General features: G+C 44.4%; 1 protein-coding gene across 1 annotated transcript in view; it reads left to right on the top strand.

Moving 5' to 3' along the window:
* Positions 1–4,921: 4,921 nt before the first annotated feature.
* Positions 4,922–14,419, top strand: part of CPM (carboxypeptidase M) — a 158,917-nt gene continuing 149,419 nt past the window's right edge. The window contains exon 1 of the mRNA XM_069764631.1: positions 4,922–5,076. Within this exon, the coding sequence (XP_069620732.1) occupies positions 5,053–5,076 (24 nt within the window). The 5' untranslated portion in view covers positions 4,922–5,052. The remainder of the gene's footprint in view (positions 5,077–14,419) is intronic.

The following is a 14,419-nucleotide window of genomic DNA, read 5'->3' as shown; positions in this document are numbered from 1 at the left end:
TAGCAGCCAGGCAGTATATAACACAGCCCACGTAGAATACAACACAGCCCACGTAGTATATAGCAGTGTGGGCACCATATCCCTGTTAAAAAAAGAATTCAAATAAAAAATAGTTATATACTCGCCCCCCGGCGTCCACCGAAGCTGTACCGATGCGCGTGATGCTGCCGCCAGATTCCGTTCCCAGTGATGCATTGCAAAATTACCCAGATGACTTAGCGGTCTGCCGCCAGCTTCCGTTCCCAGTGATGCATTGCAAAATTACCCATATGACTTAGCGGTCTAGACCGCTAAGTCATCTGGGTACTTTCGCAATGCATCACTGGGAACGGAAGCTGGTGGCAGCATCGCGCATCGGTGGACGGAGGAAGGTGAGAATAGCACAATTTTTTATTTTTTGTAATTATTTTTAACATTTTATCTTTTTACTATTGATGCTGCATAGGCAGCATCAATAGTAAAAAGTTGGTCCGGGATGGGGCGACACACTGGCACTGACAGCTCCGCACACACATAGAGCTTCCCACACACACACACTGCCCGTGCACGCACACACATACAGCTCTGCTGCCCACACACGCACACATACGGCTCTGCTGCCCGCACACTCACACACGGCTCTGCTGCCCGCATACACATACGGCTCTGCTGCCCGCACACTCACACACGGCTCTGCTGCCCGCACACACACATACGGCTCTGCTGCCCGCACACACACATACGGCTCTGCTGCCCGCACACACACATACGGCTCTGCTGCCCGCACACACACACACGGCTCTGCTGCCCGCACACACACACGGCTCTGCTGCCCGCACACACACACGGCTCTGCTGCCCGCACACACATACGGCTCTGCTGCCCACACACACACGGCTCTGCTGCCCGCACACACATACGGCTCTGCTGCCCGCACACACATACGGCTCTGCTGCCCGCACACACATACGGCTCTGCTGCCCGCACACACATACAGCTCTGCTGCCCGCACACACACATACAGCACCGCACAGACACACACATACATACAGGCACACACACCAGCACTGGCAATGTTTGCTCCTAGGACCCAGATAGAGTGAGTGGGGGTGTATTATACACCACCCCCACCACTCACTCTCTGGCTCCGTCTGCCGGGAGCAAAGATCAAACATTCAAGGGCTGCTATGTTTGCAGGGCTCCTCCAGCCTCAGGCACTAGTACAGTCAGAAATGAGGCTGTCGGAATGTAAGGGAAGAGGTGAGGACCGTGAGGTGAGTCACAGGCAGAGCCGTGCATTGCAGCAGGCAGCGCGCGGGCAGGAGCCAGGAGGGAGATCATTACAGAGACAGTACACTACTTACTGTGTATGTACTGCTCTACTGCGAGTTCTCCAGGACAAGACCCAGGGTCGCGACACAGGGCGCCGCTGCTCCACCTCAGCAGTCACATTCTGCCGGGCACCAGTGAGGCTGTGAGCAGGGGGTCACTGTGTCTCAGCAGGGGAAGTAGGGAGAGTCGGCACCAGCACCATGTGTTCTGGCTGCCGCTCTGCCGCCCCCTGTCTACTCTTCAGGAAGGGACGCGCAGGACTAGTATTTAAAGAAAAAAAAAAGGAAAAAAAAGCAAAAACCTTGCTGAGGTGCCGCCCCCTCGCCTGTCCCCGCCCTAGGCACGTGCCCTCAAGTGCCTAGTGGCAAATACGGCCCTGAATATATATATATATGTGTCAATGACATATATATATATATATATATATATACCTATACTATGTACTGTATATACATTTATTTTATCTATTCTACTCTAACCTTTCAGTTTGATTTTACTGTACACCACCGCACTGAATTGCCAGCTTTTCCAAAGGACACCGGTGCGTATTTCTCGCAAGTCACACTGTTTGTCCGTGTGGTGTGTGAGTTTTTCCCGCACCCATAGACTTTAATTGGCGAGTCTCGGCTGATATACGGTGCAAATCGCAGCATGCTGCAATTTCACTCGCATGTATAATACGACCGAGAAAAAAACTAATGATGGGAGCTCCCCATAGATTAACATCGGTTCGAGTGCTATGCGATTTTTTTTTCTCGCATAGCACTCATCCGTATTCCTCTCTAATGTGACTCTGACCTTACCCAGATGACTATTTTTAGCAAACCAAAAATAATATGCTGTTATCTGTACTTTTGCTTGAGTAATCCTGTAATATTGACTTGTAAGCTAATATTTCATATAACAGTGTGTGCTTGTAACACCCCAGGTTCCTGGTTGTTACAATGGCATTGCCTTCCTCACAGGGAGACTGATGTCATGTTTGGAAGCGAGGAAGGATCCCTTTATCAGGTATCACAAACATGTGACATGTTCTTACTCCAGGCCAGAAGGGGGAGCTCTGATCCAGTTTGTGGGTGGCTCCCCTATATACTGTATATTGTGTCTGGAGGGAAAGTAGGCAGGGAGTGACAGAGAGAGGAATTCATGAGAGGAGAGTGAGGAGTGAGGAAGGAGTTCTGGCACGTGAGATGCTGCAGCTCCTGGGAAGAGCAAAGAGGAAAGCAGAGCAGTCTGTAAAGAGACTGAAAAGGGAAGTAGAGCAAAGGAGAGTAAAGAGCTAGAGAGAGAAGCTGTGACTGGGCTTCCATCATGCTGAAGCGCTGATACCGGTAGCCGGAAGACCGAAGTTGTGGGGGTAACTCTATGCCCCACAGCAGAAACCGGCAGATGGCTGGACTTCAAGTCACCTGTCCACCATTAACACCCGAGGACACAGTAGCAGATAGAGCCCGGGTCGTGACAGAGATCCTGTAAAAAAGGCTCGAGTTACCTGTTGTACGGGTAGTGTCCTACCTAAAGGGGCACAGAGAGAATGTGAGGACCTTGTGAGAGGCTTAAGGCAGCAAGGGACTACAACAAAGGACTAGAAGGCAGGCTTCCAACCCCACCTGGTTAGGGGGATTCTAGATTCGCTTCCAGATTCGCTACCAAGCCGGTCGGACCATACCAGCACCTGTGATCCAGTACCCTGGACACTACCCGAACAACAGGTAGCTCGAGCTTTTTTACAGGATCTCTATCATGACCAGGCTCTATTTGCTACTTGTCCTCAGGTGTCGATGGTGGACAGGTAACTTGCAATCTGCTGTCTGCCGGTTTCTACCGTGGGGCATAGAGTTACCCCCACAACTTCAGACTTCCGGCTACCAGTATCTGCACTCAGCATGGAGGAAGCCCAGTCACAGCTTCTCTCTCCAGCTCTTCACTCTCCTGCGCTTCTTTCCTCCTTCACGCTCTCTACAGCTTGCTCCATCCTTTCGTTTCCAGGAGCTGCAGAACTCGGTCTGCATGGTCCCTGCTTTCCTCACAGGAGCTGCAGCACTTCTCGTGGCTGCACGGCCCCTCCTTTCCTCTGTGTCTCTCACGGACTCCTCTCACTGACTGAATACTTTCCCTCCAGCCAGAGTATATATAGGGGAGCCACCCATAAACTGGGTCAGAGCTCCCCCTTCTGGCCTGGAGTAAGAACATGTTGCATGTTTGTGAATACCTGATGAAAGGAATCCTTCCTCGCTTCCTAGCATTACATCACTCTCCCCATGAGGAAAGCAATGCCACTGTAACAACCAGGGGTGTTACACTTCCCCCCCCGCTAAATCCAGTACGCCGCCATGACACATCCCTTTAAGTACTAGACTCGGTGCCGAGTGCCCCACGGCCCTGGCGGGCGTTCCACGCTTATCTTTGATGACTAGTGATGTTTGCTGATATGCTAATTTTGCATTGTGTTACGGAGCCAGTTTGCTGACTTCGAAAGCAGAGAGGGAAAAACTATGCAAATAGATTAAATAATCAAATTACTTGATCTCATCACCATTGTCCCCCTTATCTTAATGCTGGACTGAAGGACACTTGTTAAATCTAAAAATAGGTTACATGCCTCTGTGTAAAGAGACTCGGTCGGAGACAGAGAGATTGGGGGAGACAGCGAGAGATTCTGCCTGACTGACACATCCGAAGGACCAGAGACAGGACAGCAGACAATATCATGGCACTATCACGAAGGACACAGAACTTTCATTCTACAGGAAACAACCTAGGGCTTTTTGGCTCCAGTTGGAAGAATACAGATCTGCTCCATTGACCATCGCTGGACCATGTATACATTTGGAGAAAGCCAGGATTGGGACCCGCTAGTTGCCTGGCTCCATAGTGGGCCTGGGTGCCCTCCGACCCCCGTGTCTCCACAGCCAGTATTTTACATCACTATTTGTAAGCTAAAATGAAGAGTGGAACAATCAGAGGAAAAGTATAATAGAAACCCGTCACCACTTCTGCATTTATCACCCACTCCTGGTTTTGGCTTACACATACTGATGTAAAATACTGATCAAATACTGAATGTGTGAACGTGGACTAATGATGAAAAAGTACACAGACCAAAAATTACTGGTAAGGAGTACTAAGACTCTCCGGCTGCTATAGTTGGCAATAGTGCGGTATCTGAGATCTGAACTGGTCTATGGGACCCTTCACTCTTTTGAGCAGCAGTATTTCTGGGATCCTAGTAATATTATTTCTTCACACAGCCTGCATATTTTAAAAAATTGTAAAAAAAATCATTTCAGCTTTACTAGTATAATACTCATTGGGCAAAGTATCAGTCTACATTGGAGCTTGATAGCAGCTTTTACTACATAGTGTGGATGTCCAGAGACAACTATCCATAGGTATGTTGAGTTGCCCCCTGGACAACAAGTTTAAACTTACAAGACTAGTTTACATGGAATCATTATTACATGGAGTCCCAGCCAGTCATCCTGTGCTGTGTTTGTATGTGTGTGATCCTCCCCCATTCACATTACTGGCTGCTGTCACCCAACCCTACAAAACTATTCAGTGTCACAGAAATCCCGAGACGCGCAGAGAAACGGCCGCTAGGCGGCGATAGTATCCAGTGTCCCAGGAAGCGGACGGGGGAGAAGGGCGCTGCACACTGCTCTGCTGGAGAGACTACTGGGAGGGCGGCAGCCAGGGCACCAAGGAAAGCTTCTGGAGAGCTGGCACTGCCCGACGAGGATGCTCCGGGGAAACATGGCAACGGTACTGACTCCTTAGATCGCGGCGTACGGTGGAATCTTGTCACTTTCTTGAAATTGGTACCGTACTTATGAAGTTACTTGTCACTTGGAGAAGTGCGGATTACTGACAGGAGGGACATACAATGCGACCAGATGTCATGGAGACAGGCAGAGATACATCAGAGAGAGGGATGGATAGATACATACAGATGATAGATAATAGATAGATAATAGATAGATAGATAGATAGATAGATAGATAGATGATAGATAGATAGATGATAGATAGATAGATAGATGATAGATAGATATGGGATAGATAGATAATAGATAGATAGATAGATATTAGATAAATAGATATTAGATAAATAGATAGATATAAGATAGATATGGGATAGATAGATAGATAGATAGATAGATAGATAGATAGATAGATAGATAAAAAATCCAGAAAAATTGAGGCAGCACACCACACTAAAGTTGAAAAAAGTGCTCTTTATTGGACCATATGGTGACGTTCTGGTCCTAGGTGTAGACCTTTCTCAGTCTGCTTGAGAAAGATCTACACCTAGGACCAAAACGTCACCATATGGTCCAATAAAGAGCACTTTTTTCAACTTTAGTGTGGTGTGCTGCCTCAATTTTTCTGGATTTTTATTCATGAGGACTGGTATGTACCTGTGAGGCTTTGCACCCTATCCTAACTGTGCTGTTCTACTGTTTTTAGATAGATAGATAGATATTAGATAGATAGATAGATAGATAGATAGATAGATAGATGATAGATAGATAGATAGATATTAGATAGATAGATAGATGATAGATAGATAGATAGATAGATATTAGATAGATAGATAGATAGATAGATAGATGATAGATAGATATTAGATAGATAGATGATAGATAGATAGATAGATAGGTAGATAGATATTAGATAGATAGATAGAAGATAGATAGATAGATAGGTATGGGATAGATAGATATTAGATAGATAGATAGATAGATAGATAGATATGGGATAGATAGATAGATAGATATTAGATAGATAGATACTAGATAGATAGATAGATATGGGATAGATAGATAGATAGATATGGGATAGATAGATCGATAGATAGATAGATAGATAGATAGATAGATAGATAGATAGATAATAGGTAGACATGTTGTTCATGAATCAAACTCAATAATGTTTGCCATTGGGTCTGTTTGTAAAAAGGATGGCACTCTGAAGATAAATGATACAGATGGGTAGAAATATTTCATGCACAAGGTTTGCTAGTAAATAGAAATGTACGGTAATAATGATTTCTCTTCGTTTTATTGAAGGATGCGCTGCCTCCGTTTTTGCCCTTAATAGACAGAGTGAGTGTTTTAATAATATAATGCAGTGAAACCTCTCCAGTAAAGAACCCTCGTTATCCAAAGTCAGTGGTTGTCGCCAAATCTTTAATATCTAGAAATGTAGAAATAAATTGAATGAGAAAAAAGAATAATCTTTAAGTAACAGAGCTCCCAAAGAGGTTATTTGTCCTTGTCAGTAAGAGAAGAACAGTTTTATTTACCCTTTCAACAAAAATACCAAGAAACTGTCAATGTGAGAAGAAACTAGATTTAATACTAGAATGAATGGCTGTCAGTATGGATCTAAAATAGGCATATTAGAGCTAGATACACACTGTAAGACTATAGAATTAACTCTTTTTTGCATTGCCACTGTCCTGATAAGACATTAGATGGGAGGTGCACATGACTGGAGCAGTGTCCTTCTGGAATATTCTGATATTGACATTAAGGGTATGCTCATGAGATAAGAAATTAGGACAAATTGTATTAAGATGTAAAAGATTTGATTATCATACCTAAATTTATAACAGTTAAACACCTCCCCTGCCCCATGTTGTCCATCTAGTCAGGAAATCTAAGTACAAGTTAAGTAAATAAGGCAGCACACTGCAGCGCTAGAACATGCAAGCTTGAAACACGAAATTTGAACTGCGTTACTGCACTAGAAATATGAAAAATGAGAGCGTTTAGCGCATAAAAATGGCCAATTTTATGTGTACCTGGTAGCCCCTTTACGGCATCTCTCTTATACCAGGTCCTAAACTTGCCACTTAGTCTATGTTTGGATGTGCCGGTCAGGTTTTTGAAATGTATTCTTTAGCCTTCTGATCGTGCACTCCGCCTCCTAGCCACAGGTGTTTTAATTACAGCAGGTCCAATACCCCTCCACAGAGAGAGAGAATTTTAGTCTAGGAAGAGGTTTTCACATGTACCCATTCAGATGGAGACGTTTATTCTCAGCGAGGTAAGGCAAGTTTAGGACCTGGTATAAGAGAGATGCCGTAAAGGGGCTACCAGGTACACATAAAATTGGCCATTTTTATGCGCTAAACGCTCTCATTTTTCATATTTCTAGTGCAGTAATGCAGTTCAAATTTCGTGTTTCAAGTTTGCATGTTCTAGCGCTGCAGTGTGCTGCCTTATTTGCTTAACTATGTACGAGTTGGCGACTCTAGGTTCAGCACCTGTTCACACTGAGTCTATGTTTGGATGTGCCGGTCAGGTTTTTGAAAAGGAAATCTAAGTACTTCTTCTTAATGTACTTGCTCCTTGCTCCTATGTCTGAGGCCAGGGTCAGACGGCCTTACTAAGCTTGGGCCAGCATGTCCAACGTGATTGGCTCCATGTTTCCCTCTATGATCATACGCACAAGTGCTTGCCTGTTATTGACATACAATGGTCTGGTTGTAAGACGTAGTGCATGCTGTGATTTGGGTGGGCCTCGTACAGTTTATTAGTAGATCAGTGTGCTTTCAGATGAGCACATGGACAGTACAGTGGCCACAAACACATCAGAACAAGCCGTCAGTCTTGTCTTTGAACCCTATAGAAAATGTGTTTTTTTAGGTTACTAGACAGTGTTCCCTGGTGTGCCACTGAGGTGTTCTGACATACCCCAGGACATGCGTCAGAAAGCGGCTATTAAGCACCCTATTGCCACTAGTAAGAATATAGGATCATGATAGTTCAAGATAGGTCCTGGTAATTTTTTAATAAATCTAACTAGAACCCCCCAAAATGTATTGGATTTACATGACCACATTGTATGCAGGATGTCTGGTTTAAAAATGAGTATTTAGTATGCAGTGAAGTGTATATATATATATATATATATATATATATATATATATATATGTATATTCTGGCCTCGTTATATTGATGACCAATTCATAGGAGATCAGAGTGGTGGGGATTCAACACATGGTACCCTTACAATTAGCTGCTATCTGCTGTGGTAGCCATTGGCTGAACTGCACAGCTCAGTACACCGTCTAGGGGCCACTGCCAGGAACTGCAGCTTTGCTCATATTCAAGAGAATAGGAGCTGAGCTGCAGTTCTTGGTAACAGATGCTACAAAATAGTTCAGCCAAATGCTACCGGAGCTGATTATGGGGGAGCTGGGCTTCGTACCCCACCCATCTGATATTGATGACTTAACTTATGGATAGGTAGTCATCAATATCACTAGCATAAGGCCAGAAAACCCTTTGTCAGCACTGCTGACTATTTATATTTAGTCTCTAACAAAACTGATAACAGCTGATCAGTGAGGGCGCCAGGTGTCAGCCCTACCCCCACTCCTTGAAGATAGATAATATTGTGAATCACCTTTAAAGAATATATATTTACACATGAAATTATAGTGTGACAATATCCCCCTTTGTTAAAAACCATCTTCCGTACTTAATTTTAGAATAACTTTTGGGGGAACAGCTGCATACTGTAAGTACATAGCATACCCCTGAATATTTTTGGTTCCCCCTGCAGTTTTCCCCTGCATCTGAATGAACACAATACAGGCCCTGATAAAGTAGCAACAAGGACAAGTTATATGACTTGAGCAGTGTGTAAAATGATTTCAGCTTCCTGAAAATGTGGTTTATGCTAATTTCATATCCAGTGGTCTGTAAAATATGGGTCTTCAGCCAAAGGTATGACTCCTGAGGACATACCCTGCAAGCTTTAGGCTATGTGCACACGTTGCGGAATGTGGTGCAGAATTGTCTGCACAAAATCCGCATCTCCTGGCAGAAATCGCAGGTGCAGATTTGCCGCGGATTTTGTGCGGATTTTGTGCGGATTTTATGCAGAATTGATGCGGATTTTGTGCGGATTTTCTGCGTTTTTTACCACTGCGGATTTCTATAATGGAAGAGTGCAGAAACGCTGCAGATCCGCACAAAAGAAGTGAGATGCACTTCTTTTAAATCCGCAGCGTTTCCACGCGGATTTTTCCGCACCATCTGCACAGCTTTTTTTTCCCATTGATTTACATTGTACTGTAAATCACAGTGCGGGTCTGCAGCGTTTCTACGCGGAAAAATCCGCTGCAGATCCACACTAAATCCGCATCGTGCGCACATAGCCATAGACTATTGGCATTTGTAGTTTCACTAACCCTCATGAAATGTATATGCACATACTACAAGCTCGCCAATAAGTTGGTGCAAGGAAAGCCAATTTCCATTACAGCAAGGCTAGAACAATGATTAACTGCAATCAATTAAATAAGTAAACTATCCAATCTCCATCTATAGGGCAAACCTGGTGGGTGTCATCAAGATTGTCAGTAATATAAAAGTGGGTTTACACTATTTGATCATTGGCGTTAAGCAACCACTGATCAGTACATATTTGAAAGGTTGTTGGTTACTTATAGCTCTTTTAGGCTTCTTTCACACTTCCGTCTTTTTCCTCCCGTCGAAATCCGTCGAGCTTTGAAAAAACAGGATCCTGCTAATTTTTCTGCAGGATCCTGTTTTTTCCCATAGACTTGTATTAGCGACGGATTGTGACGGATGGCCATCCGTTTCATCCGTCGGAAAATAGCGGTCCGTCATCTGGAAAAAAACGTTCAATGAAGTGTTTTTTGTCAGTGTCGGAAAAACGTGCAAAGACACATCCTGCGGCATACGTCGTTGGCTATAATGTCAGCCTATGGACGCAGGATGCGTCGTTGCCTGTGAAAAGCAGGAATCCAGCAAAGTATATTGCGTTCCATGCCTGGAATGATTTTTCTAGTCTGGGGAAAATTCTCTCTCTCTCTCTCTCTCCTTCCCTGAAATTTCTCCATTGAAATTCAGGCAACAACGCATCCGTCAAAACACTGGATGCGTTCACTTTTTTCACGACGTACGTCGATACGTCACAACAATGCATTTTGACGCCCGCCAGCAGACGCAGACGGAAGTGTGAAAGAGGCCTCAGGCCGGTTTCACACGTCAGTGGCTCTTGTACGTGAGGTGACAGTTTCCTCATGTACCCTAGACACTGACTCACGTAGACACATTGAAATCAATGTGTCTCTGCACATGTCAGCGTGTTTTCATGGACCGTGTGTCCGTTTGCAAAACACGGAGACATGTCAGTATTCGTGGGAGCGCACGGATTACACGGACCCATTAAAGTCAATGGGTCCGTGTAAACACGTACCGCACACGGATGCTGTCCGTGTGCCATCCGTGTGCTGTCCGTGTGCGTTTTTCCTGTCATAGGGTTAAAATTGTAAAAATTGTTGCAAGACACGGACACACGTACAGCACACAGACAGCACACGGACCCTAAAAACGTTCTCACGGACATCACATAGATCCCATACGGATGGCCTATGTGAGCACACGGACACACGGACACGGATAACTCCGGTACCCTTTTCTCCGGTACCGGAGTTATCTGGACTGGCCTCACATAGACAGCTAATATGCGGGCAGAACCATCAGTAATACACTGCTCAAAAAAATAAAGGGAACACTAAAATCCCACATCCTAGATATCACTGAATGAAATATTCCAGTTGCAAATCTTTATTCATTACATAGTGGAATGTGTTGAGAACAATAAAACATGAAAATGATCAATGTAAATCACAACTAATATCGCACGGAGGTCTGGATTTGGAATGATACTCAAAATCAAAATGGAAAATCAAATTACAGGCTGATACAACTTCAGTGGAAATACCTCAAGACAAGGAAATGATGCTTAGTAGTGTGTGTGGCCTCCACATACCTGTATGACCTCCCAACTGCCCCAGCATATGGTCTCACAAGGGGTCTGAGGATTTTATCTCTGTACCTAATGGCAGTCAGGCTACCTCTGGCGTGCACATGGAGGGCTGTGCAGCCCTCCAAAGAAATGCCGCCCCACACCATTACTGACCCACTGCCAAATCGGTCATGCTGAAGGATGTTGCAGGCAGCAGATCACTCTCCACAGCATCTCAAGACTCTGTGACATCTGTCACATATGCTCAGTGTGAACCTGCTTTCATCTGTGAAGAGCACAGGGCGCTAGTGGCAAATTTCCCAATCCTTGTGTTCTGTGGCAAATGCCAAGCATCCTGCATGGTGTTGGGCTGTGAGCACAACCCCCCATCTGTGGACATCGGGCACTCAGACCATCCTCATGGAGTCGGTTTCTAACCGTTTGTACAGACACATGCACATTTGTGTATACCAAAAAAGAACCAAGTCGCTCCAAAGAGCCAAACTCAATTAGGGACCATATAATATAAGTATTATGCAGTGATAATGCACGGCAAACTGATGATAAAGAGTCTATATAAGCGGATCCCAAAAAGAGGCAGAGGGGGGTTAGTCAAATTTAAACAGTAAATCTTTATTAAGATAAAAATGACATATTATAACAGGAATACAAAATAGGAGGTATCAAGGGTAGAATGCAGCTAAAAGATAATAGGCACCATACAGATGACATAAATATGGTGCCAAAAAATAACAAAAAACGTGTCTCACAGGACACAGCTACACAAGGTATCCAGAACAAAAGGTAACACATGAATCTCAAAGTCTCTTTGTAATCAGGTGCATGCAATCAGCTACAGACAACCTACCCATAAGTCATTAAAGAGAATACTGGATGAATAAAAGTCCCCTGCTACAGTATAATGGTGACAGATATACGCAAGCCGTATCACTAACGGCTGCTGATGGTTAATACTGGTCACATATAATGCAGGGATAGCAGTAATCCCAAGTGGGCAGAGGTTGAAGTCTGGATACCTAACGCAAGGTGACAGAAAATAATATCATACCTTGAGACATGGTGATCTATAAGTGCTGCTGTGTCCGTGGGACGCGCTGGCCTCGACGCGCGTTTCACCACCTACGGCTTCTTCATCCAGTATTCTCTTTAAAGGGACACTGTCACCTGAATTTGGAGGGAACAATCTTCAGCCATGGAGGTGGGGTTTTTGGGTGTTTGATTCACCCTTTCCTTACCCGCTGGCTGCATGCTGGCTGCAATATTGGATTGAAGTTCACTCTCTGTCCTCCGTAGTACATGCCTGCACAAGGCAAGATTGCCTTGCACAGGCGTGTACTATGGAGGACAGAGAATGAACTTCAATCCAATATTGCAGCCAGCATGCAGCCAGCGGGTAAGGAAAGGGTGAATCAAACACCCAAAAACCCCGCCTCCATGGCTGAAGATTGTTCCCTCCAAATTCAGGTGACAGTGTCCCTTTAATGACTTATGGGTAGGTTGTCTGTAGCTGATTGCATGCACCTGATTACATAGAGACTTTGAGATTCATGTGTTACCTTTTGTTCTGGATACCTTGTGTAGCTGTGTCTTGTGAGACACGTTTTTTGTTATTTTTTGGCACCATATTTATGTCATCTGTATGGTGCCTATTATCTTTTAGCTGCATTCTACCCTTGATACCTCCTATTTTGTATTCCTGTTATAATATGTCATTTTTGTCTTAATAAAGATTTACTGTTTAAATTTGACTAACCCCCCTCTGCCTCTTTTTGGGATCCGCTTAGGCTGGTTTCACATTGGCGTTTTTTGGGGTGCGTTTTTGCGGTAAAAAATGCAAAAAAAACGCATGGTGAAAAAACGCATGTAAACGCGTGTAAACGCTGCGTTTTTTTGACGCATGCGTTTTTGCATGTGGTGAAAAAAACACGGCGTTTTGACGCGTTTACATGCGTTTTTACATGCGTTTGCGTTTTTTAAATGCATGCTGAGAAATGTGTGACAGCTGCCAATCATCAAAAAAAAGTAAAAAACCCACTATAAACAGAAACAGTTAGGGTTAGGGGTAGGGGTAGGGATCATAACCCTAACCCTAAAGGGATCCTACCCCTAACCCTACCCCTAACCCTAAGGGATCCTAACCCTAACCCTACCCCTAACCCTAAGGGATCCTAACCCTACCCCTAACCCTAACCCTAAGGGATCCTAACCCTACCCCTAACCCTACCCCTAACCCTAACCCTACCCCTAACCCTAACCATAAAGGGGTTAGGGTTAGGGTTAGGATCCCTTAGGGTTAGGGGTAGGGTTAGGGGTAGGGGTAGGGTTAGGATCCCTTAGGGTTAGGGGTAGGGTTAGGTTCCCTTTATCACCTTTATGTTGGGGGGTGGCATATCAGTGTGTTTTCTGTTTTTTTAATAAAAAAAAGCATGCGTTTTTTACCGCAAAAAACGCATGCACCAAAAAACGCATGCGTCCCCATTGACTCCAATGTATTTTTTGACCCAAAAAACGCTTCTAAAAATACTACAAGTAGCATTTCAGAAAATGAACGCATGCAGTAAAAAAACGCATGCGTAAAAAAACGCGACCAAACGCGTACACAAAAAAACGCATGTGTTTTCAATGTTAAAGATAGGGAAAAAAACGCATGCGTTTTTTTGAAAAAAAACGCTGCAGACAAAAACGCAAGTGTGAAACCACCCTTATATAGACTCTTTATCATCAGTTTGCCGTGCATTATCACTGCATAATACTTATATTATATGGTCCCTAATTGAGTTTGGCTCTTTGGAGCGACTTGGTTCTTTTTTGGTATAGATGTTTGGTCTGAGGGGGTCTTTCCGTCTCGGCCGCGGAACATTCTTTTTGTAGGTTTTACATGCACATTTGTGGCCTGCTGGAGGTAATTTTGCAGGGCTCTGGCAGTGCTCCTCCTGTTCCTCCTTGAACAAAGGCTGAGGTAGCTGTTGTGAATTCTGTTATCGAACTCCCTCCTGTGGTCATGAATGGTACTTCGGCGAGTTCTGTCCATGGACTCCCTCTGGTGGCTGTGAGTGGAGCTGTTGCTTCTGAGGTTCCTTCCACAGGTAACATAGGTTATTCTTTGGCTGGCTGCTCTATTTAACTCCACTCAGATCGTTACTTCATGCCAGCTGTCAATGTTATTGTACTGGTTCAGTTCGCTCTTGGATCTTTCTGGTGACCTGTCTACTCCAGCAGAAGCTAAGTCCCTGCTAGTTATTTATTTGTTCATTGTTTCCTTGTCCAGCTGGCTATCATGATTTTTTCTTGCT

The sequence above is a fragment of the Ranitomeya imitator genome, chromosome 4, assembly GCF_032444005.1.
Source record: "Ranitomeya imitator isolate aRanImi1 chromosome 4, aRanImi1.pri, whole genome shotgun sequence".
NCBI classification, from domain to species: domain Eukaryota; kingdom Metazoa; phylum Chordata; class Amphibia; order Anura; family Dendrobatidae; genus Ranitomeya; species Ranitomeya imitator.
The sequence above is the reverse complement of the archived record's forward strand: the minus strand, read 5'-3'. Positions and strand labels throughout refer to the sequence as shown.